The sequence below is a fragment of the Camelus ferus genome, chromosome 7, assembly GCF_009834535.1.
Source record: "Camelus ferus isolate YT-003-E chromosome 7, BCGSAC_Cfer_1.0, whole genome shotgun sequence".
Lineage (NCBI taxonomy): Eukaryota > Metazoa > Chordata > Mammalia > Artiodactyla > Camelidae > Camelus > Camelus ferus.
In genome coordinates, this window is record NC_045702.1 from 63726502 (window position 1) to 63752781 (window position 26280).

General features: G+C 37.0%; 1 protein-coding gene across 7 annotated transcripts in view; it reads right to left on the reverse strand.

The window, feature by feature from the left end:
* The window catches only part of CDK14 (cyclin dependent kinase 14), a 556073-nt gene that overhangs the window by 340495 nt on the left and 189298 nt on the right, over positions 1-26280 (reverse strand). For all 7 annotated transcript variants that reach the window (XR_004321561.1, XM_032484028.1, XM_032484029.1 and 4 more), the window contains 2 exons: positions 23432-23677; positions 11585-11679 (listed from right to left, as the gene is read on the reverse strand). Coding sequence is in view for 6 of the 7 variants with exons in the window: in XM_032484027.1 (XP_032339918.1) it covers positions 11585-11679; positions 23432-23677 (341 nt within the window). In the remaining variant the exon portion in view is untranslated. The remainder of the gene's footprint in view (positions 1-11584; positions 11680-23431; positions 23678-26280) is intronic.

Consider the following 26280-nt stretch of genomic DNA (forward strand, 5'->3'; position numbering starts at 1 on the left):
CAAAAGCCTCTGGTTCCTTTTCTGCTTCCTCAGGGGACTTTTTTGTCTGTCGGTACCTGTGCTGCCTGCTAAACTGCTTCAGAATTCACTCTTATCTCACCCATCAGGCCAATTAGGAATGACATCTATCTTACTCTCTGTTGAGTTACAACGGGGCTTTCAACTGTTAACCAAAGTTCCTAGTGTTTACCATTTTTCCCTCAGCTCAGTCAATGCTGCTGGATCCGTAGGATCACTGATTTAAATCCCTGAAAACAGAGATAGTTACAAACAGCAATCCCAAGGAGACCATTTTGAACTAGAGACAGCATTATCTTTTCATTTTCAAAGAATTTGTTTATACAGGGAAATACATGTCTGTTTCCTTCAATCCTAGAAGGAAGGGTGTGCATATCTGCTTGGAAACAACCGTTAAGCATGAAAAATGTCTCATGCCTGAGATCTTTAAAATAATCTCCTTTCTGTCTGAGACTTTTCTGAGCTCGGATATTTTTCTGCATAAAAGCCACCGAGTTCGTATTATTGTTTCCATTTTCAGATTCTAGTGACAGAGGTGGATATCACTCTTCAGTTCATCATGATGGGGCAACAAAGGAAAGCCTGAAGTTGAACTTCCAGGGCGACCAAGCATACTTAGGGATAGAATCAGATCAAGCCCTACTCCTTTTTTCCAAAGCCTTCCCTTTTCATCCTGGCCTTCTAGATCTCGTATTCCTTAAAAATCACCCCAAATCAACAGTGTCTACGATCCAGTTCTGCACTTGATGACTCTGTACAATTTGTAGTTCTAAATTTTCAAGTACATGCCATCTCTCCATTATTATAATTGCTCCTAATGATATAGCAGCCTCCTTTTGTATGCATCAGTGCTAAATAGACTGCAAGCATCTGACTAAAACTTATGTGGCATGACAATCTACCAGCTTGGAGCTCTAAAAGCTCCTGATTTCACCCAAGGCCTAACTTACTCATTAACTCATGTTTTGAATTTCCATTATTTCCCCTACCTTGAATTACTCTGAGCCTATTATTTATGTCATGAGTAGTAAGGGATCTGTGTAAAGTCTTTTGAATTTTAGACTGATTAGCCACTATTTCACAAAAATCGTTAAGTCCAGTTTCCATACTTTGCTGTCCAAGAGCATGTGCTGTACCTAAAACTCATTAACCAGCCATGAAACTTCTTAAATTAATTGACAAATCTGCATTAGAGGTTCAATGACAATCACAAAAAAACTCAAAAAAGCTCCCAAAGGTTCACTGCAATTAATGCTTCTAAATCCTCAACTGGAGTTTACAATAAAATATTTTAATCAAATTTCATTTTTTGGCAAAATGTTTTATCAAGTTTCTAGAAGAATAAAGCAGTATAAAAGGACAGTGATCATACAGTTTATCATCCAAATGGGGACATTAAATAGTAAAAACAATTAATTAGTAAAAAAAGAAGCACTATTAATAATTCCACAAAGACAACAAACATAAACCAGGATTGTTCTAGGCAAGCCAGTACATAAGGCCCTTTATATTAAAGGTATGTTTTAGGTAAACAACATATAGTTGAGTCGTTTTTTATCCACTCTGACAATCTCTGTCTTTTAATTGGTGTATTTAGACCAATTACATTCTAATTGATTTTCATATAAGTGTATTAATATCTATCCTGTTTGTAACTATTTTCTATTCATTGTATTTGTCTTCTCTCCTCTTCTTTTTCTCCCCCCTCTGATTTTAATTGAGCATTTTATATGATTCCATTTTATATCCTCTTAGTGAATCAAAAATAATTTTTAAAAATTTTGTAGTGGTTATCTGTGAGTTACACAATACATTTCTAACTAACCTAAGTCTACTTTCAAATAACACTGTAACGTAGCACAGGTACCTTATAACAGAGCATTCTCAATTTCAACCATCCACCCCTTGTGATATTGCTGTCACTCATTTTACTCTATATGTTATAATCACTCAGTACATCGCTACCATTATTGGTTTAAATAAGCAGTTCACTTTCAGATCAACTATGAAGAAAAATGAAAGACTTTATTTTAATTTTGTTTATTCCTTCTCTGACACTCTTCTTTATATAGATTCACGTTACTGATCTGTATCATTTTACTTTTGCCTGAAGAACTTTTTAAACATTTTTTTTACAGGACAAGTCTACCAGCAATGAATTCCCTCAGTTTTTGTTTGAGAAAGTTTTTATTTCTCCTTGACCTTTTTGAAAGATACTTATTGGATACAGAATTCTAGGTTGATGAATTTTTTCAGTATTTTCTTTAAGTATGTCGCTCCACTCTCTTCTCGCATGCAGGTTTCTGATAAGAAGTCTGATGTAATTTTTATCCTTGCTCCTCTATAGGTAAAGTATTTTTTCCTCTAGCTTCATTCAAGATTTTCTTTGTCTCTGTATGTCTGTAATTTGAATATGATACCAAACTGCAGGGGTTTGTTTGTTTTTTGGGTTTTGCATATATACATATATACACACAAGTACATATACATCATGCATACATACACAGACACAGACACAGACACAGACACAGACACAGACACACACACACACACACACACACACACACACAGCATCAGCCCTCTGTATCCATGGGTTCAACAACTTCAAGTTCAACCAACCTTGATTGAAAATTCTACAAGCTCTCTGGTCCTGGAACCAATCCCCTGAAGGTTCCAAGAAATGACTCTCTCTCTCTATGTATATACACACACACACACACACACACACACACACACACACATACATACATACACCATATATATAGCCTACTTGGTATGCTCTCAGCTTCATGGATCTGTTGTTTGGTGTCTATTAAAATTTTGGAAAGTTTCTGCCATTATTACTTCAAATACTTCTGCTCCATTCTCTCTTTCCTCTGCCGGTATTCCAATTACATGTATGTTATACTTTTTGATATTATTTCCCAGTTCTCAGATGTTCTGTATGTTTTTTCTCCTTTGCATTTCAATTTGGGAAGTTTCTACTGACCTGTATTCAAGCTCACTGATTCTTTCTTCAGCAATGTTGAGTCTACTAATGAGCACATCAAAGTATCTTTCATTTCTGTTACAGTTTTTCATCTTCAGCTTTTTCTTTTGATTTTCTAGCATTTCATTTTCATCTTCTTTTGATTCTTTTTTAGAGTTCTCATTTCTCTATTTACATTACCTATCTTTTCTTGCATGTTGTCTATTTTTTTCTGTTAGAGCCCTTAACATATTAATCACTGTTACTTTAAATTCCCTCTTTGGTAACACCAATCTCTGTGTTATATCTGAGTCTGTGATGACTGTTTTCCAGGCTGCATTTTTTTCTCTTCTTTCGTAGTGTCTTGTAATTTTTTGTTCAAAGTCAAACATAAGGATTTATGTTAATCTGGCTACAATTTAAATTATTCTTGTGTTCCTGTTCTTGTCTCCTCTTGACGTCAGGCTTCCCTTGGTACTCCACCTCATAGTCAATCTGTGTCTTGCAACTCTCTCAGCTGGAATCCACTCTCATTACACTGGAGCCCTGATGGATTGGTGGTAAAGTATGAGAGAATATGAATATTCTAAAATCTTCTGAGTAAACCTAAGTTATTTTAGTGGTTCTGCATCTTGGAGATGTGACCTACACAAGTGTTTCTCCTGTGATACAGCTTTTTCTCCCTTAAACTCCTATTTCTTTCCCTGACTGCAGTGTTTCCAATCTATTTCCTTGAGGCCCTAACTATTATTAACCATGGTTTACCCACAGTCAGGCTAGAGAGAGCTGAATGGGAGAAACTCCCATCCGCCAGCTGGAATAAGGCTCTAGCACTGATTTACCCCTGCAGAGTAGGCTTTTGTGATGGAGAATACTCTGGCTGTATTTTATAAGGATTAATCTTCCCCCTCCTCTGCTAGAGCCACAAGGGGATCTTTCCATGATTTTCACTGTGAGAGCCTTGTGAGGTTCCTGGAGGCAAAGTCCAAGAAAATGTGGGGCCCTTCCTAAGACTGTGGCCCCCATGAGTTTTCTCTCTCACACTAACTGTGTCCAAACTCAGTCTCCAGTAATTCATCAAAATTACCATTTACGTGTCCCGCCAGTTTATGGCCCCAGTAGCTTTTACTCCAGGTAAGGAGATTCTGACTGTGTCTATCTGGATGTGTCTGTGTCTCCAGAGTTTAGTATGGTGATTTGCCTTGTGATCGCCATTCTCTGATGAACTGAAGAAAAGCAATTGGTTTTCATTTCGCCTAGCTTTTTCTCTTTATTAGGATGGGAGCAACAACTTCCAAGCTCTTCACATGTTGGACCTGAAGCCAGCAGTCCCATACTCTATGTCTTGAGATGTTCGCTCTGAGAATCCAGTCACCATGCTATTAGAAAGCCCAAGCTGTGTGAAGAAGCCAGCACCAATTTGCCAGCCATGTGAGACCACATTGGCAAATGGATCCCTCACATCCCAGTCAAGCTGATACTATATGGGGCAGAAACACACTCTTCCTGCCCAACCCTTCCAAATGTGGATTCATGAGCAAAATAGACGACAGTTGTTGTTTGACCTCTCTGAGTTTGGGAGTGGTTCATTCTGCAGTCATATATAAGCAGAACATTCCTAAGACGATACTCAAGGCCTTACCTGCTTCTCAAAACTCAGTTCATACCAATTTCCCCCAAACTCCCAGTCACATGGGGCTTTCTGAGTCTGCAGAAGACACCAAGCTCCTCTCAGGGTGTGGCCTGAAATACTCTTGTCCCTGCTCTTTACTTGGTAGGCCACATCTCCTCCTTCAGATCTAAGTGTCCCCATTTCAGCAAGGCTTCCACTGTCCAGCCATCCAAGATATACTCACTGCTTGCCCCTCTCTCTCACACAAACATATATAACCTACCACTCTCTGTCCTAATTCTTTCTCATAGCTCTCTTTTCCTTTATGCAATTTAAAATTACAATGGATCTTAAAATTTCTTGATTAATTTTTGCCTTCCCCACTAGATGACATGGTCCACAGAAAGAGAAACTCGGTTTTGTCGACCATTACATATTCTTTGCCTGGCCCAGTACACGGAAAACAGTGAGGGCTTAGTAAATATCTCTGAAGGAAAAAGATCTTTTAAATAGGCACTGCCTCTATGCATTCCTTGTCTACACCAGTGCTTCTCAATTTTCACACTACTGACAGTTTGGGTGAAATAATTCTCTACTGAGGGAGACTGTCCTGTTCATTTGTATGATATTTCACAACATCTCTGGCATCTAGATTCCAGGAACACCTACTGCTCCCCGAGTTATGAAACCAGAAATGTCTCCAGATATCAGTAAATTTATCCTGGTTTAAACTAAAAGAATGACAATAATAATGAAGCAACTCAGGAATGTAGGTTTGCTTTAAACCTAAACCAGTCTTACCATCATGTCTTCCTCCTAGTGTTCCTCAAAAACCACTTAGGCTGAACTATGAGAAAGAGATTCTAGGAGCCCTGGAATTATGCTAATTGGAAATTTCTATACTAACTCTTTCAAAAAAGTCCTCCACTCTCCAAAGAATGCCTCCATTTTCACCAGCTGGACCACAACTTTAAAGACAGCAAATATCACTGATTATTTTGACAGTCTTTCAATTAAAGGATCAAAGAATCCTGATAATAAATATGGCTAACAGAGGCCAACATTAAAACATTGTCTAATAGGAAAGTTATTCCTGTAAAGTTTGGTCTAATAATTGAAATCAGGCTTCTTACTTAAACAATATCTTCACTGTCACTTTGGTCAAAAAGATTAGGCATTGTCTGTTTATCTGCTGCAAGGTAAATGAAACCAGCTGTACCCATGAACCAGCCTCTGATGCCTTGCACTCTTCCTCTAAAGGAAGTCAGGGCTGCATTTGCAATATGAATAGCTTTCAAGGTTTTTGAAAATAAAATTAGCAGATGTTGGTGGGTGGGCTATTATCCTTCTTAGACTAGGTAAGGATAAAAACTCTACTTTTCCAACTTTCATCTTACACACAAGGAGCACCAGATCTGAAAATCACACGGAGCAAATTCCATTCATCCCATTAGCTCTTTGTCTTTAATCCAGTTTCTCTTGTTGCATGCTGTAATGCTGTATGTGTGCATTCAATTACAAAGCTAACACTGATTGTGTTATCATTGTATGATGCCATTTTCATACCCTGTGACTAACAGTGTGGTTGCAGGCTTGATCTTTGAAGTGAGCTGTGATGACAAGCCTATGGATCCAAAGTCTAAAAGAAATCCAAGCACACCTAATGAAAAACAGAGAGTGCAGCAAAGCCTGTAAAATGTAATCAGACTTGCCTCCTTTTTGTACAGAGTTCCCGTTTGTAGGCAGATAACCTCTCAGGACACTGGCAGTCAGCATGCCAGTCCAGGTGTCAACACTTAAGATTGAAACGTCAGTGAACCCAGAGTCCAGAGTTTTCCATCTGGGTAAGTGTGACTTTTAGAATTCTTCAAACTCCTTCTGATAGTGTTTCAGTGGAGCTGACCTTCAGGGCCAGCAGTAAGAGCCACCTCTTTAATCTCACCTATTCCGAAAAGGTGCTTAACGGTCGCTGCCTTTCTTCTTGCTACTGCTTGTTTTAATTAACAGCATTTCTTTTCCCCATTTCTCCTGGGGCTTTGAAGAGCTCTTTGAAATGTATTTAGTATAGTTCAGTCTTGGTTTGGCATAGTCTCTCAATTTATGAGGTCGTTTAATTCAAGTTCAATTATTCAGCACAAATTGGCAGAATGAAATGCTAAAAGAAGACTGGCATTTTCAATCACATCAATCTCATGTTACATAAAGTGAGCAAATTCCTCCGTTGTTCTTAGTGACCTCTGAGATAACAATTTACAGCTGGCACAAACCAGTGTGGGCTGGCTTCTTGGTTTACCAGGCTCCCGCAGGAGTAAGGCCTTGGCATCTTCACCTCAACAGAAACTGAAGATAAGCAGAAAAGGGGACCAGAAATCAGGGTCATCTGGGGGATGACTTAGTCTGCATTAGTCCAATACTCTAATTCCAGAGGTGGAACCAAGAGCACGGTTTTTCTTTCTCTAAATGACACCAGAAGTATGAGAAAATCAAAAGTAAGCAGCTACAGCTTCATGTCTCCCCTGGATAAAGTAGGAAGGAAAAGAGAGGAGTCTGTCCCAGGCAAGAGTAAAAGTTTATGGCTTCTCACCACTGATGGCAGGGTGCGGAAACCCGGGAAAACGAAGGCATGTGGGGAGGACTCAGGTGTGCTCCACCAGCAGATCCTAGTGTGCTAAGGGACATGTGGCTCCCACATGTTTGGGAGTTGAGGTGGCTGGTGCTCACAGCTCTTACCTGCAACAGCCAGGCATTTGTAGGTGCTGCCACATAAACAACCCCCCAAGCCTTCCCAATTATAGTGCTTAACACCAACTCCACCTTAACATTCAAACATAACACTTCTGCTTAATCAAAATTTGCACAATAATTAAAATAAATCAGCTTGCTTTTACTTTAAAGCCCTTGGGCGTTAACAGATTTTGTGAAGAATCTGGTAACAAAGAGTGAAAATTTCATTATATGTTCTTGGAGGACCAGGTTCCAAAAATATACACAGTGATGAGGGAAGCTTGAATTTACAGCCTCATGGTCTTTTAAATCAATCAGTCATCACTGGTGAGAACATATTTAAAATGCTTTAGTTAACATCATCCTCTCTCCTTCCTTTAGAAACTCCACACTATTTTACTGGGCCTTTCTTACTGCATTCTAGCTTATACAGAGACACGACATTCTAACTCATGCAGAGTTATGTACGTATATGGACCATTTCCCTTCAAGATCATTATGTTTCCTGAGGGCAGAATCCATATCTAAGTTCCCTCTTTTTCACCTACCGCATAGAAATGGCATAAAAACAACATGACAAACACTCATCGTTAGTTGAATAAGCTCAAAAAATGTTAACCAGTCTCTTACTGTACAAAGTCCTTGAGAAACTGAAAAGATGATTTCAAGGTGTTGAATTAAAGACATTTTTAAATGCCACATGTTTGAAAATGCAAAGTATTAGGCAATGCATTTTTTTTATCCTATATTACACGTTACAGGGATTTAGAAAAGAGAACATTATCAGGGAATCAAACCAGGATAAAGACTGGTAATCAGAGTGGTGATAAACTGCCTCCCTTCCCCAAATATAAACACATACATGCACAAAGAAAATATTAGGAAGCTGGAGAACACTGGTTTGAAAACAAAACGAAACTCTACTCATTTATAAAAATGTTGGAAGTTCAAAGCTTCTTTTTTTTTTTAGTAAGAAAACTTATTTGTGAGTGTTGTATGTTAATATGGTCACAGTTAACCAGCCACATTCTACACAGCCAAGCTCACTACCAAGGGGGCTACACTACAGGAACTCCGGTCAGCTTCTCCCTATAAGAATAAGAAACTCATAAGAACTCAAGAGTAATGAAAAGCTTTCTATTTCTCCTCAAGTTTCTAAACAATGGCTAATAGCAACTGTATCAAAGTCAACAATTACATAAATCTTTTCATGGGGGGGCAGGGGGTGAGGAGATATCCTTTGCTTATATTATTTGAACCATGAAATAAAAGATGATTTGCACATACCATAAGTAGGAAGAGAACATAGTCATGAACACAATGCCAAATTACTGAGGTTTGAAATTAATGAGTGTTATGGATTTAATTGTGTCCTCCAAGAGATATATTGAGAGTCAACCCCTCACATCTCTGGATGTGACCGTATTTGGAAATAGGGTCTTTACAGGAAAAATCAAGTTAAAATGAGATCATTACAGTGGGCCCTAATCCAAAATGACTAGTGTTCTTATAAAAAGGGGAAATTTGGACGTAGAGACAGATACACAGAGAAAGAACACCATGTGAACATGAAGGCAGAGATCAGGGTGATGTATTTAGGAGCCAGGAATGCCAAAGATGCCAGCATGCCACAGAAGCCAGGAGAGAGACATGGAACAGATTCTCCCTTCCAGGACCAACCCTCAGAAGGAACCAATTCTGCCAACACTTTGATCTTAGATCTGGCCTCCAGAACTATGAAATGATAAAATTTTGTTGTTGAAGCCAACCAGTCTGTACTTCATTTCAAAATCCTGGCAAACTAATACAAAGAGATTTATGGCAAAATCCAACCTTGACGCCTGTAAATCAAAACACATGTATGTAAAATGCTAAGAAGCCAAATATCAGCGGTATCTCTACAAATGCCGGGCAACTTTATTTCAAGGTAACGATAGCTGCTCTTGGGAAAGATGCTAAAGATAATGTTTACAGATGGAGGCAGAGATGCAGACAGCTATGGGAGAGTGATGAGGAGTACTGGAACAAGGATCCCAACACTGAGTTGACTCTTTAAATTATGTAGGGCTTCAGGCAACACACCAAACAAACTTGGCTCTCAGATGTTGCTAGATGGCACGTAACTGTTGTTCTTTGGCCTGACCTTGCCACCATAAAGCAAATAAGCACAGGCAGCCTGTCATCTCCTAAAGCAGGTGAGTGGTCAATGGCTTTCATCTCCAGCTGGAGGAAATTAAATAGTACATGTGACCAGCAGGCTTGAAACTACTTGAGAAAGCTGCCAAGACACATTGAGACCTGCTAGAGTGAGAAGTTTTAAATGTCCAGAACTATCCTTCTCAAAGATCACAAGTACTTAAAGGCAGTCTTTCTTTTATTCAGGCATAGTAAATGAAGAATTTTTGAACTCTCTCTCAAGATTTTGCCATCAAATCTTAAAGTTCAGCATTTAATAGAGTTACTAACTTGAATTTGGAAATCAGTTGAGCACATCTTTGGTGGGAAGGCACTTCAAAGTGACAGGTTTATTTCCTTTTAACGAAATAGTATGTTTGCTTCTGTTTGATTCACAGTTAAACAAGTCAGAGCATCTGGGAGAACCATCTGGAAGACTCAACAAGGACCAACCAAGTCTTTCCAAGGAAGTCCTTATACGGTGGAAGCAGTATATACAATGGTTAGGAAAAGACGGCTTCAAACCAGAAAGACAGGAGCCAAAACAAGCTTTGTGACTAATAACCTGTATGGACTTGGACAGGTGACTAAAATTCTCTAAGCACCAAGATGCCTGGTCCAACAGAGATGATAATAATAGGGCCTATCTTACAGAATGCTGCACGGAGTCAATGAGACAATGAATATACCACATTTTATACAAAGTAATTGCTTAATCCAGTGTAGTTATCTTCACCTTATTAACATTAAAGGTACAAGTAATTTTTATATAGTAGAGTACTTAACATTTCCTTAAGAAAAAGTACAAAAATGTGGGTCACACCTACCACTGAAATTAATTCAACCATTTAGGCCATTACCATGAAGTTCCGTAATGATCCAGAGACATAGTGAAGTCATTAACAGCCCTCAAAGATTTTGTTCTTTTTTCCAATCCCCATCATATTTATATTTCTTATTCAAATTTTTTAAAAGACCTTTTTTTGCAAATGTTTAAGATCTCAAAATTAACACACAATTTTTGACTTACAATATTTCTTAATTTCCTTACATATCTTCCTTTATCAGGAATATTGCTTCATCTTCTTAACTTGAAAACCATGAAGAAAGGTATAAGACTATATTCCAGAAAAGCCAAAGATCATCCAAATAAGTGCAAAGTCAAAAATTCCAATTATATGTTTAGAATGATCCTTCAGAGAATTTTCTTGTATATCTCTTTATCTAATTACTTAGCTTAGTAATTCAATTATTGCTAAGTAATTAATCAGAATTTCACATCTTTTATAATGACTTAAAAGAGACAACAACAAGGATAGTTTAGAAATTTGTTTTCAACATTCTTTGGTACTGTTACTAAGGTAAAATAAGGCTTTTGTCTACTGTACTTATTTCAGAAAGAGTATTAAAAGTTTCTACATGCCACCAAATACAATAACTTAGTGCTCTTAATCAATTAAGGGAGACGAAGGAGGCCTATCAGAAACACATGAGGACCAGCTTCTTAGGAATCGAAATCTGTGCCTTGACCCCAGGATAGTATGCAGGGAAGAGGACAAAGAAGGGAAGAGTTGTTTCTCTAAGTGAAAACATATGCCCCTTGATGCCAAAGCAGACAGGAAGAAACACAGTGTTTATAGTCTGTTTAATTAAGTGACTTCTGAAAGATGGAGTAAAAGCTCAATTTAAAAAGACACCAAGAATGGTCAATACATTTGGCTTTGTAAAATCAGTACCCTTATTCTTAAGCAAATGCTAAACCTCCATGAGAAATTAATCACATCATTCACCTGGAAATGAATTCTCATTTGAGGGTTCCAACTCCAAAGAGAGAAATAAAAAACAAAGTTGAGGGAGAGGTAGGACAGAAAAGATAAATTGGACAAGTCTGCAAAACTGCTCGCAGAAAAAAACAATTCTACTGAATTTTACACTTGGTAAACAATGACAACAACAATAATGACAGAAAACCTGAGGAAGGAAAATCTATTGTATGTTAAATAAAAATTCTTTAAATATACTATTACTTAGTACTGAGAGAGTGGGTATATTTTACACATGAAATATTCAAAAATTAATGAACTTACTTGCTTTTCCCTTTGTATACTGTAGCATAAGATCCTTCCCCTAGTTTTTCCAGTTTTTCATATGAGTCAGCTTTTCCAAATTTGGGACTTGTTGGCTAAAAATGAAGCAGAGGGTAAACAAGACAGATTGTATCAAACAAATTAACAATAAATTACCCAATTTTGCTGAAAATGTAGATTCTCTGTCAGTTTTTAAATAACTTTTTTCTGCTATAAGAATGTTTATTTTTAAAAACAACATAATAAGTATTCAGGGTACAAAACTCAGAAAATGCAAATGAACACAGTGTAGAAGTTTAAATTTACCCATAATCTAATCATCAACGGGGAACCACAATTAATATTGTGATATCTCTTCTAGTGCTATCTGTATGCTGACGATTGCTTTTTTACACAAATGTGATTACACTATAGATACTGTTTTGTAACCTGCTTTTTTCTCCCACTCAATATATTATGAATATTTTCCATGTTATTATTCAATCTTCTAAAGTAGAGGCTGGCAAATCCAGCCCACCATCTATTTTTGTATATCCCATAAACTTAGAAAGGTTTTTACATTTTTTAATTGGGTGGGGGAGAGAATCTAAAGGAGAATGTAATTTCATAGCATGTGAAAATTATATAAAAATCAAGTTTTAGTGTCCATAGAGTTTACTGGAATGCAGCCACATTCATTCATTTACATACTGTCCTCTGACTTTCAAGCTACAAGAGAGTGGTAGTTACCACAGAGATCGTATGGCCAACAAAGCTGAAAATATTTACTACCTAATCCAGGCTGTAAATCATGACTGTTCAAAATTCAGTCATCTAAAGTTACTCCTCTAATACCTTTTAACAATAATGCAAACAGATAATCAAAGATGTGTCATTCAGTTAGTATCTTTTCTGTCCTAACATAAAAGGAACTCTATGTCTACATACATCAATCCTTAAGGTTTAGCCACAACAATATAACTCTTCCTTAAGAAACTGTACATCCCATCAACACCACAGAAGGGCTTGAGTGAGTGGTCTCATCACTCTTGCTGTGCTCAACTTCCACCCCAACTTTCACCAGAAAGCAAGAAAAGGGGAGTGTTGTCCTCCAGGGGATATATTATCTATTATTTAAATGTTATTATAAAAGGATAATATTGAAACATATTAGAAAATGATAATTATATAAGAAATTAAAAACACCTTGAAAGGATTATGTAATCACAGTTATAAATAAATTTATAATTGATTAAAACATTACTAATGATCGTGGTACTCTGTAAGAAACCAATTTTAGAAGCTTAGGGAAAGAAATTCTTGCAGAAAGTTTATAGTACACTATTCTTAACCATGCACTCTTACACCACTTACAAAAAACACAGCATACTCACAATGAATCTGACTCCCACAATCTATAAGGATTTTATGTGATGAACTGAGCAATGCTTCTTACCTCCTTCCCACCCAAAATGCCACATAGTTACAGAAAAGATATTTTTCAAAAATAGTAAATCAGGAACAGAGATGGGAACCAAAAAAGAGTGCAAATATCTAATCAGATACTTTGAGGAATTCTAAAAGATAAAAAGTAAACAAAATCAAAATTTCAGAGAAAAGACTGAAGGAACTTAAAGTCCTAACATGTAGGAGAAGACTAGTACAGATAAAAGAAGCAAGACTCTCCAGGTAAATATGAGACTAATCAACACAGTTGAGCACATGGTGTCCTCCCAAGCAAACTGCAGGAAATTCTGCAGAGGAGACAGCTGAGAATGTAGGTATTCCGGCTAGCAGGAGAGAGCAAGGACTAAAGTTGCCAATATCTAGAAAAAGGATGACATCCCCCATGCCCAAATTTTAATTCTTGGGCACATAATCACTAGAGACAACTTATAGAAAACAGAATAAGCTGATAGCAATTCTCAAATACAAAAATGAGTATGCAAGCAAAAATCACAAATCATTTCAGAAAAGAAAGCATAAAATTCAATAGGCAAATAAGCTAAACCCTGATAAGAGAGCTGACACTGCAAAGGTAAGAATAACTTTTAATAAAAATAGCCAGTGCTTCAGAGAGATTTAAGAATATATCACAACCTTGAAAAAGAAATATAATGGTTATTTACAGATTAAGTATTTAATCAGCGGAAAAAACATGCATAGGCAGTGAACAAAAGAATGGACATAGGTGAAAAAGTAATAAACTGAACATTCGAACATAATCCTCCCAGAAAACTCTAGGGAGAGGTAGCATCTAAACGGAAACATTATTCAACAAGCAAAATATTTTTTAGACAATAATGGCTGAAGAAAGACAATCCCAATATTCAAAACCATTTTCCCTTTTCATTTTGAAAATATTCCTTGTCTTTTTTCAGCCATTTTATCTCAATATAAGATGTAGCTGGAGTGATGGGGGAAGTGCAGGAAGGCAAGAAAAGATAAAAAAGGAGAAATAAAAGCATGCTGAGACTTACTGGATTGTTTAGGATAGACTGCAGATACTGATTAACTCCAAATGCATAAGTTTTAGTGTATTTCTTAACATTTAAAAGGTAATTGCTGGAATAAATAAGATGTACAAATTCCAAACAAATTAAGGAGGGAAGAAATAGAAGAAAAAAAGTACAAGGAAGAAGGGGGAAGAGGGTAAGGAATGAGAAGTTAAGAGAAATGGAGGGGTATGCAATAAGAAAGCATATTAAGTAAAAAAGCATAAAATAAGAAGGAAGTTAAATCCAAACATATCAATAATTATAATAAATATAAATTTTAAAACTCTGTTTATTAACAGAAAGTTCTTTGATTGGAAAGACAGAAAATCTAGCAACATGCTAGAGAGAAGAGACAAAATTAAAACAAAAGTAAATCTGAAAATAAAGGAACATGGAGAAAATGTAGAAAAAAAATTTTCCCCATGCATTACAGCAATATTGATGGTAGACAAGACAGAATTCACAAAACAGCAAATAGATTAAATTAGTATATCCTATAAATATGAACATTAAAATCCACCAAGCAATTTAATAATCATAAACTAGTATGAGCCCAACAACATAGTTTTGTAGTGTATCAAACTGCTGGTAGCAATAAAATGAGAAATTATCAAATCCACAGTGATAACTGGAGATAAACATACATCACTCAGACCTCACAGAGCAAGCAGATGACCAATAAGTAAGGGATACATAGTCTTGAATATTAGAATTAACATCTTAATCTAATATACATATTAATATATATTCTTTTCAAGTATATATTTAACATTCACAAAAAATGGCCAGATAAGCCCTCCAAAAATCTCAATATTCAAACTGCAAAAACATTTCAAGTTACTTCTTCTGAACACAATGCAATAAATGAGAGATTATGGATAAAAGGAAAATTTATCCTTTAAGTTGTTTAGCCACATGGGCTAAAAAGAAAATCAAAATTGAAAATTCATAAATAATTATGTGGCACTGAGGATATGACATTTTAAGACCAATGGGATGCAGCCAAATTAGTATCTATAACAAATCTGAATATATGTACACACAACAGAAAAGAAGAAAAGTTGAAAGTATAATTTGAACAGCTGGAAAAGGAACAAGAAAAGACACAGTACGAAGGAATTAATAAAGAAGACGGACCATCTATTTTTTTCTTCAAGAAACTTGTAAAGTACCAACCATGTGTTGAGTTGCATCAAGTAAAACTTAATGGAAAATTACATTCAAAAGCGCCTGACTAGTCCTGTGTGGGTTATGTTCTCATGCATTTTTCATCACCGAGAAACAGCTTGCGAATGTCACACTTTACCATCACCCTCCTGAGCCCAAGTTTTAAATAGAAAATTTTAAAACTATATTAAACTTCAGTATAAAATGATCTTCAATGGGGAAAATATTGTGTTCACAGTTCCATTCTAAATTATTTAAAATCAGAATGAGAAGTCTGTATGTTTCCTTTTGTGCTCCTTTAAGAATAAATCCAATTTAAGTTTTAGAAAAAAGTAGCAGCAGAAAATTACCTCTTTAGTCCTATTAAGAGATAAACTGCTAATGTGCATTTAAAGCAAGCACAAGACACACAAAATTGGTAATAGAATAGGAAGCTAATATTTTCTCTTCCTATAAAGGCACAAAATTTTCTAAAAATGATATATTTCACTCTTCACACACTGCCTTATATAAGTTGATGTAATCATTTTAAGGCATAGATCCTATTAAACTTACCACTTGAAGAAACTGAGTTGAGGAAATTAGAAAAACAAGAATACTCTTTTTTAGCCTACATCCCATTTATCTACAAGAAAAATCAAATAAGAGATGCTAATGGCACAAAGTATTCTATTTATCTAATGGAATGGATTTGGATGCATTAGCTGCCGTGGTTAAAGTACATTCTATTAACAATGTGATGGTAGAAAATTAATATTTTGCCACATTAAGTGGAAAAACAGTCAATGGGATTTTCCCTGTGAAACTGGTAAGCACACATTGTGGAAATATACTGTAATTTACTGATCAATCATGCTAGTACCATATGAAGAATCACACACATGTGATACCTCTCTAAAAGTTGTTCTAGTCAACAAAAGAATGGGACTATGGAACAGACCACGTCTATGAGATAGTCTGAGCTTTAAGAGTTAGATTCTTGTAAAGTTGGTCTCCTATTTTAAGTACACAGAAATGTTCTGATCTGTAATTACTATGCATATAAATAATGAATCCAAATGCCAAGTGTTTAAAGAGGCCAATAATACACTTCTCCCTATCAAATGAGCAAACTAAGAATAATTCAGAAAGAGAAGTCCCTATTCTGTTTGATAATTAAAATTCAAGCTTTTGGTTTGCCTTTCTTTTTTCTTGCAACTTTATTAAATCATGACATTGAAACAAAGATGCTAGATCAAACCAATATATAGTCAACCCTGAACATTATTTTGGCTCTTTGACATCAGGTGCATGGATAGATGAGAAACAGCTTTATGGGGCAACTATTCTCTGCTTATCGCTTCCCTACTTAAGTGCAGGTTAGAGATAGCACTTTAGAGAACTGGAAATACAGAGGGCTAATCAGCAATTATTAACAGACACTAACTGCACAGAGATGTAGAATTTAATGAGATAATGTTAATACATTTTTTTAAAAAGAATAAAGGTACAGAGGACAATCAATTGTCTGGATCAGTGGAGGGGAACATTGGCATGAATAATGAAAAAGTCAAGATAATATTCCAGCTGAAAGGTGTTTGCCATCCCGCCCTGAAGGAGACGCTCCTGGCCCTTGCTAGTTCTAGTTCATTGTTGTGCAAGCAACAAAAACAACCAGCTAAAATCAAATGTTTATAGTGTTCCATGCTTTGAGTTTATCACTTTAAATACATTACCTAAATTTAATCTATCACCCTAAGGTTGGTTCTATTAGTATCCCTCTTTGAAAGGAAGAATTTAAGATGGGAGAAATAAAGTCACTCATCTAAGATCCTATAGCTAACTGCAGAGCTAGAATTCAAACCAAACTGATGTGAACTGAAAACTTATTTTCTTCACCACCACTATTACATTGGCAGAATCTTCCCATGGAGACCTAACTCCCACCTGAATGGAGGAGATAGCAAACCATTCTTAAGTCCAAAATCCACTGAAATCCTATGTCTAGAAATAAAGATGGTGTTTTGAACTGTATTTTTATAAACCGCATGAGGATACCTCAGCATTCACTGTAATGATACCATAATATGGTTCTAAGAATGTCTACAGTTTAACACTGAATTCACTGAAAATTTACTTTAACTGTCATACATAATCCTTTACTTAAGATTGTTGATGACCCCCTGAACTGTAGAAAAACCACAAGTAAGAACCACTGCTCTATCACATTATCCTAATAATTGGAGAGTGGGTGTGAGGGTAAGGTGGGAAGAATTCAATCAGAACTGTGCGACGTCCTTAAACAAGGGTTTGAGTCAAACCTTCCCTGGCTAATTTTTCTTCTGCCTTTGATATTCACAATAGGCTCTACCATCCTATATTTCTAACACTTCTAAATCCAGCCACACTAAGATAATTTATAGTTGATGTGTAACTTGGTTACAAAATAGATCTAAATGCTAGATGGAAGGATAAACCCACCCACCACACGTGCTAACAACCTGATACGGTGGCTTCGTTCTATCTGGGAATTTCCCAGTCTCCACAAGAAGGAGGCAATGCCATGATGAGATCCCCAAGGATGAGCACCTGAGAACTGAAGTGAGACTCTCATTTTCAGGTCTGTACCCTCCTCCTCTCTTTCCAAATTGGGCTTGCCTATCATGAGATGTAGATTTTTTTTAATGAGGGAAGGAAGTAAATTTGGAGGAATTTGTGGAATGTATAGAGGATCCTAATCTGAAAATATGTTCTCTTCAAGCTTAAATTATGATAGCACAGTTCAATGAAATACTTTCTAAATTGGGCAGAAGACAGGCAGTCTCACATCGCACTCCCAATAGTTCTAGCTATTAAAGAGCACAGTGGGTTGGAAGAGGTGGTAGAAAAATAGGAGCAAGTTTGTCCTGTCAGTGATACTAAGTACGTCCCAGGGACACTGGCCCAGGAAGAGTAGGCACTCAAAAACATCTGAAACAAATAAACACAATCTGTCAACACCTCTTGAAATATACCAATGTAATAAAATCACATTCTTTAAATTCTGCTTAAATTTTAAAGCAACACTGCCTGGACAAAATCAGGAAGTAGCAACGAGTGTGGTGGTCACTAAGGTCCAGGCATTCCTGGTTCCTTGACTTCGTGACTCCTCACATAGACAATGACCAGTATGCGAGCAGCAGAGAGATGAATACAGAGTTAGGAAGATGCACTAATGAATAGTAGTTTCTACCAGTCTTTCTAAGAAACAAGAGTGGCTATCCTGCTTTCCTCACTAAAACAGGGGTGGCAATGCCACACCTCTACTCACTTCCTCCCTCCCTCCCAGCTGCACTCCTGGAGCCTATTCAGGATAACTAACACTCTCAAAGAAATAGCAATAAAATAAAGATATGACATTAATCCTGGTGGTCCTTAGGTAAAGGAACTCCTTTGAGGCTTATCAGCCTTAAAAAAAATCTTTAAAAATAACAAAATCTAAGTTTATAAAACCCTCTTGCCAGTGAGTATGAAATGATCAAACCCATACACTGTTGGGCAGGGTGTCAGATGGTGTTACACAAGAATGTGTAACCACCTCCATTTTCTGTCAAGAATCCAAAGGAAAACCGTCTTTCCATGAGAAAGAGTATAATAAAATTCCCCTTCCCGTTGCAATGAGGGAGAGAACAAAAAGGCAGGAAGCAGAAAGGACTCAGGATAAAACAGAATACTATAGCATGGAGTTAAAAAAGAAAAGGGAACTATTTCCAGCTCTAGCAGGAAAGAGCAAAGACCTTTCTTCCAGGGCATAGAGAAGGGAAGCAAAAACTCCCCAAATGAAAAGAAGGCAAAGCAGCTTCCATACAAAGTAATATAAACACTCTGACATATAAGAAAGGCACCTCAGGGTGGACCAGGGAAGGGTAAACCCAGAAAGAAACTCTCAGGAAAGAGGACCTAAAAGAAGTTAACATTGTAATAGGAGAGAAACAGTGGAAATTTCGAGTTAAACATGGTAGCTTGAACACAAGTATTTATCTCTCCCCCTTACCAATATGTACTAAAATGATAGTAAAGTTATAATCCACAAGGGCAAACAGAATGAGTAAGGAGAAGATTTCAGACAAGACACAAACAAGAATTTCAAGATTGGAGACAAATGGATAGGAGGTCATGGACAAGGATGATGACCAAAGATGGAAACCAATAAGAAATAAGTCAATTCTTAACTTCAGAACCCCAGAAACACTCAAGAATTGGAGGCTGAACTTCAAGGAGAGGACAAAAACAAAATGATCAGTTGGAGTGGATTTAAGGAACAGGTCATTTCCCCTAGACTCTCCCAGTCAGATGTCTGCTCCTCCCTGAGCCCAGCACAGGTTTATTCTCTGAAGAGGTTGGACCTGAGAGACTCGGAACTGGGACACCAAGCACCATGGAAACCAGGATAAGATCCAGACTGAAAGAAAATGAAGCACAAAATGAAGCACAAGAACTCCCTTCTTGATCATCTCAGAATAACAGCAGGTAGGCTTACATACCCTAAAAAACAGACTGCTCAATCACCTTTGGAGGAATGCAGGAAAGCCTCTAGACAGCAACTTGGAGATCAACCAGTCCAGACTGGATGAGGACAACAGAGGACCCCAAGGATGATCTCAGGGGGAAGAAAAACTGACAGATTGCCTGATTCTCATTTGTTTCAGAGGAGTTTTAAAGTTTTATCAAATAGTTTGGGACTTCAATTTACGATTAAAATTCTATTAATTAGCCACATTAATTAGGAATAAGTGAAAAGAGGAGGCAATTACAACTAGGAAAATCAAAAAGTTGTGCAAGGAAAGAAATGTACTCATAGTACACTATATGGCCTCACTAAGAACAGTATTTACATCACCATAAGATTGTAAATACTGGATATTAATTAAAGCCAAAAAGTAGGGGAAACATACTTGGGGATAGGAATATAGCAGAGAAAAATCCTGTCTTGATGTGGTCTTTTGTACCCTGTAAATCACTAGTTATATCTAGATACTTGTTCAGATTCAGGTAAATTCTGTCCATAGTTACTGTATATTTCTATCAGGACATCATAACGTCTTGCTGTCCCTCTTCTGGTGATGTTAGCAGGTATTGATAATCATTTCCTAGATGTATTAATTCCTCAGGGGTTGCCCAATGGTAATTCCTAAATCTATTATTCTTTCTTGATTTATTAGTGGGATTACTACGAACAGAGAAACTTCCCTTCATCAATGACTAGTTTACTGTGAGCTAAGTTTCCTATAGGAATCATTGAAAAGAAATGCTTAGTCATTTTCTTTACTTAGTAGTTTTCAACACTATTATTTGTTTTTATAATGGTGTCTATTGGGTTGTGTATATTAATGTTATAACCTGCAATTTGGCTAGCTTCTCTCATTGTTTATAGTATTTCTACTCATTCTTCTAAGTTTTCTGATGTATCATCATAAATCTGCAATGAAGATAATTTTACCTCCTTCTAGCTTGCTTTCATTATCTGTAGAGATGTTATTCTCCTTTCTCTCTCTCTTTCATACTTTTATAGAAGATTCAGCCATAATTTTTCTACTGCTTATTTTTAAGTAAAATGAAGTTTTCAGTAGCTTGAGGGGCAATGGCCAAGACAGAGTTTCTAGCTTAATGAAATAAAGCTCTTGCTCTGTTTTCATGAAGTGAAAAAAAAAAAAAAAAAAAAAAAGACAATCTCACACACATCGAGATTTTGCCATCTGCTTCGCTTCAACACTTCTTTCTGGACTTTCTCTTTCCTTTTTCCCCTATTGAACGCACCCTGTACAGAAGTCTACTCCAGCACTTTCTACTTAGTGCAGGGCTCTGTCTTGAAAAGGAACTTAATTTGATATTCTAGGGAAGTCACAGGAGACCAGCAGACACCCCATGGTCTCCATGCACTATCTGCTCACAGGAGCCATCAAAGTCCCCTCCCAGCTGCTGCTGCTCTCCTGAGGACGGCCCGATGAGCCACCAGTATGTGTCAGATGGCAGTTTTGGGGTTTCCTGGCTCTGAGAGGAGTCACTAGGTCCCTGGCCTTCCTTGACCTTCCTCCCTCACACCTTCTGATATCACATGTCTCTTAAAACTATTCATGATTTGTTCCCCTCACTCCTACTTTGAGGTTCATGGAGATAGCCTGTCACCTATATTTGTTGCTGATGTTAGCCACTGGTTTTGGTGTTACTGTGCTAGTTGCTCGGTCTAACTATAGGATGGGTTTCAAAACTATGCTACTGCCATCCTCCCAGAGTCCTCTCCTACTCGATATTTTTAGCTATGTTCAAGCATTACTTTAATAAAAATAAAACTTAACTTTAAAGAGGGAGAAATACAGAATGCATCAGACAGACAAGTCTAACTTTCCTTGATAAGAATTTGAATCAGTTCATTATTAAAAATTAAAAATAAATATCAAAATCCCACATAGTTATAATTTATACTATGATGTACATACACACTGACTTTTAAAGCTGTAAGACCCCCAGTGGCAGCAAGCACACCCACAACCTATTTCCGTTTCTAAATACTATTTGCCAAAATAAAAAGAAACGGAGCTTTTTGGAGAAATGGCCAATTCTAGGCCTGTGGCTAGAAAAACACAATACAAGCCAAGAGCAACTTGTAGGACAAGAAAGTAAGGAAGTGTTATAAAAAAAAAACAAAAACCAAAACCAAAGGGATGAAGACATCTCAAAAGGACACAGGGGCCAACTAAAAAGGGTTCCCAATGGCCAAAGCAGGAACAACTTGAGCAAGAAAAGAAATAATATACCAATAGATAAAAACTAGGATTGCAGATAAAATACAGGACAATTAGTTAAATTTGATTTTCACATAAAAAGTGAATAATTTTTTAGGGTAAGTATGCCTTATTGCATTATCTGAAGTGCCAATTTCTGTATATCATTCAGGTTGACATACAATATTATTAAGATAACTATATAGTAAAATATAGATAATTATCTTTCCATAATAGAGGCTTAATCATTCTCAACAATTCCTTTCATTTCTTCTAAATGATACTAAATCTAAAAATGATCCCTGAAGTTAGTAACGTATCTGTGACCTAGATGGACACTACCCTGCAATCATAGACAAGATTACAAAGGCCAGTTTGGAGAAAGCCAGATAGTTGAGTCTCCTCACAAATGTTGTGTTAAAAATATTTTTAGCTTCATTAACACAAAATGTGATACAAGATTTGTGCAGTGTCATATACTTTAATTAAATTAACGTGTCAATATTCTCTTCACAGTGGACATTTCTTGTTCTGGGTCCTCATGGAATTCAGTATCTAAAATGTGTGAGGTAGAGTGCATGCATAATGGCTCAGTGGCAGAGCGCATGTTTAGCATGCACAAGGTCCGGGATTCAATCCCCAGTACCGCCATTAAAATTTGTGAAATGGAGTATGTTTCTTAGTAAGAAGACAGAATCAAAATTCTAAGGCCATGTCTATCAAAAAGTTCTTAAGTGTAGGTTAAATCTGAAAATTCCTTAATTTCAAAAGATCATAAGGTTTGTTCGTTTGTTTTTTACAATGTTAAAAGCAGGCCAGTCTTGGCAAAATGAGTTTCAGTAAAATTTTTACACTCAAAAAGCAGCAATCACCTCAGAACTTTATTCCTCCTTAAGTCAAAAGGCAAGACTTGTCTTGATTCAGTTTGAGTGTAGAAAATTTCATTGTGATGAACGGGATTTATCTTTAAGAAGATCAATCTCAATATCAAGCTCTTAAATTTTAAAATATTGACAGTGGAAATAACCAGGAATAAGACAAGTGAACAAAATTTAACATGTATTCAGAAATGAAATTCTTTGTTAATCTGCCACATTTGAAACTATCCTTCCAATACAAACACAGTAAAGTTCAAAATCCTCTCCAAGGGTTTGAAATATCAAAAGATCTTTAATTATAAATTCCTCTAACTGGAAACAACTAGAAAAAAATAATTTTTCCAAAAATAAGTTGAATCACTTCTCATTTACTTGCTGGGTACTTATGAATAAAGAGTCTGTATATAGTTGGCACTTGCGCACGTACACGCTCTTTCTCTCTTCCAAAAACATTAAGCCACCTGGGGAGAGAATGCATAATAATGCACTGACAGAGCTACCTGCCGCCTTCCTGCACAGCGTGCCACTACTACAAGAGGGCCGCTCCTTCTGTTCACCACTGATAAGTGAGAAGGCTGCGCTTACCGAGCTGGGGCTGGAGTGCCGCCGAACTTTAGGAGACTCTTTGACAGTGGAGGAGGTCTTGAAGTTAATGCAAGCATTGTTCTCAGAATGCACCCTCTTTACTTGGTTAGCTGGTTTCTCAAAGGGGTCAAAAGTGCTCTGTGTCCTCTGAACCCTGACTTTTTTATCCTCAGGAATTGTGTCCAGGGGTTTGATCACCGAGTCCATTCCCGGGCAATTCCGTGTAGACATCTTTGCGACACATATCTGGAGGTAAAAAAGAAATTAAACTCAGAACTCTCCACTGACACTTCAGTATCACTAAACATACTGATTTATTATCCTAGAAAGCATGCCAATGTTTGATATCAGGAAACACTCCGAAAGGCCACATTCTAAAAGCTACACCAGCTTAAATCATAATATGAAAAACTCCTCGTAGTCATTCTGCTTATACTCACTTAGGGCTGAGTATAAAAATGCTATTCCTAAAACAAGACGTTTAAGGCCTAGACCGCCAGTGCCCTTGGGGGTTCCTGCACTCTGTCACATATTTTACCATCTGACTGCAAGTGGGATTATTTCTGAATCAGTAAGAAACTGGATAACTTGCCTTAATAAAAAAAAAAATTAGTTGAGGGAAATCAGATCATTATTTTAATTAACTGATGGTTCATCATGGAAGCAGCTAACAGGGCTAGATAAAAAAAAGATTATGTTCTTCAAAACTTTAATGCTTGAATACATGTTTAAAAACATAGCCCCTGCTTGATTTCATCTCCAAATTAGATTGGAGCATAGTAAAGGCTGATGGTTAGAGATACTGAAAGTTGAAAACAATGTTTTTCCTAATACCAAAACTAATGGATGAAAGGGAATAATACTGTAAAAGAAAAACTTTGAACAACACTCAGTATGTTTCAGTCAGGTAGCATCTCATTTAAAGGACTTGCCTGATGATTACAAAAATCAGTGCAAACTATACACCTGTGGAAAACCAGCTTCTCTGAGGCCATTAAGACAGAAAAATGGCAGCCTAATCCTAATTTTTAAGAAGAAAATATGTTTCAGCAAAATTTTCTAGACTTAAAATATCTCCTACAAACATTCTTAAGCATTTCACATTTATCATTTTCACCACCTATCAGCGAATGACTAAATACAAATAGAAAAAACAATCGTAAGACAAGCTTCTGGGAAACAGTGTACTTGTACAAACATTTGCCTTTGGTTGTGATTTTACTTACTACATTCATAAACATATTTCTTGTTCATTAGTTCCTAAATCATATAATAATTTTAAAATAATATCCCATAGTGGTTTGCAGAGTATCATATTTTCCAGGCAGCCCATCAGAAAAACACATTTGAGACTCAGTATCTTGTTATCCAGTTACATGCAGGAAAGGATGCTGTCTACATCACCATCACTGCACCCTTTTTTTATAGTGCATCACTCAGTGCCTGGCTCACAGTAAAGCTTAATAAGGTTCTGTCGAATTAATCAATCAGATTTAAGAAGATTCATCCAAATCAGCAATCTTCACATTCTCTTGCTAAAAGGGCTGAAGCTCTGATTATTTATTATCCAAAATCTACTGCCAAAAAACCCCCAGCAGTCTTAACACAAAAATGTTCATAAAGTGTCATCAATAAAAGTAAGATTTTATTTTTACTACAAGCTCATTATGATAGGCAGAACTCTACAATGACACCCAAGGCCCCCTCACCTTGAATAATCCCTTCCCCTTTGAGTGTGAATAAGATATCACTCCCATGATTCTGTTATGACAGACTACTGTGGGTGGGCCTGACCTAATCAGGTGAGCCCTCGAAAAGCAGAGCATTTTTTCTGGTTGGCTGCCTAAGAGAAAGTTGGAGATTTGGCTTGCCAGGAAGAAAGAAAACATTTCATGTCATGAACTGCCTACTGGGGCCACATGGCACAGAACTGGGGGGCAGCCTCTAAGAGCTGATAGTGGTCACTAAGAATCAGCAGGAAAACGGGGACCACTGTCCTACTAGCACCAGAAAATGAGTTCTGCCAGTGAGCTTGTAAGAGCATTCTGAGTCCCAGGTGAGACCCACAACCACAGTCAATACCTTGATTTCAGTCCAATGAGCCCTAGGGCAGAGAAACCAGCTACACCACGCTTGGACTTTTATTTAAACTACAGAAAATGTGAGATAATAAACTAGTAAGTTTGTGGTAATGTGTTGTTACACAGCACTAGACAACTAATACTCTCTCTTTTCTAACATTGCCTGAAGCACTTTGATACTAGAGCAGACTGTTTTTAAGAACCTGTTGCAGATATGACTTTCTATATTTGATACAAAGTATCAGATACAGGAGAAGCAAGCAATGACTCTTAGAACTGTTGTCAATAAATGGCCATATATTGAGAGTTTTCTGCATGACAATGCATCAGCACCATAAAGCCTATGAACAAATTCTGCCTCCATCTAAATTCAGCCACAGTTTATGCTGGGTCTCCACTTGGCCTGGGTTTATATGAATAATACCAGTATCAGACCCGCTTTGTGCATTCATCTTCATCCAGGAAAGTAATCTATACTTGAGTTTTCCACATGGGGCAAAGTGACTGTTCTGGAAAAGTTTCAAGTTTCCAATATTTGGGACAAATACCTTTAATATGATCTGGCCATCTCTGCTAACCACAATCACAACAGAAAGCAGAATCCTGGCCCCTCATAAGGATATGGGGAATCAGCCTTAGTGACTCTCCGCGCTTGTCAGGCCACTCACCCTGCAGACCCAGAAGAAAAGAGGGAGGGGTCTGGTCGAGGGAAGGATCCAGGCAAGGTGAAGTAAGAATGGCGCTCATTCTCCATAGCTGCAATCTCTG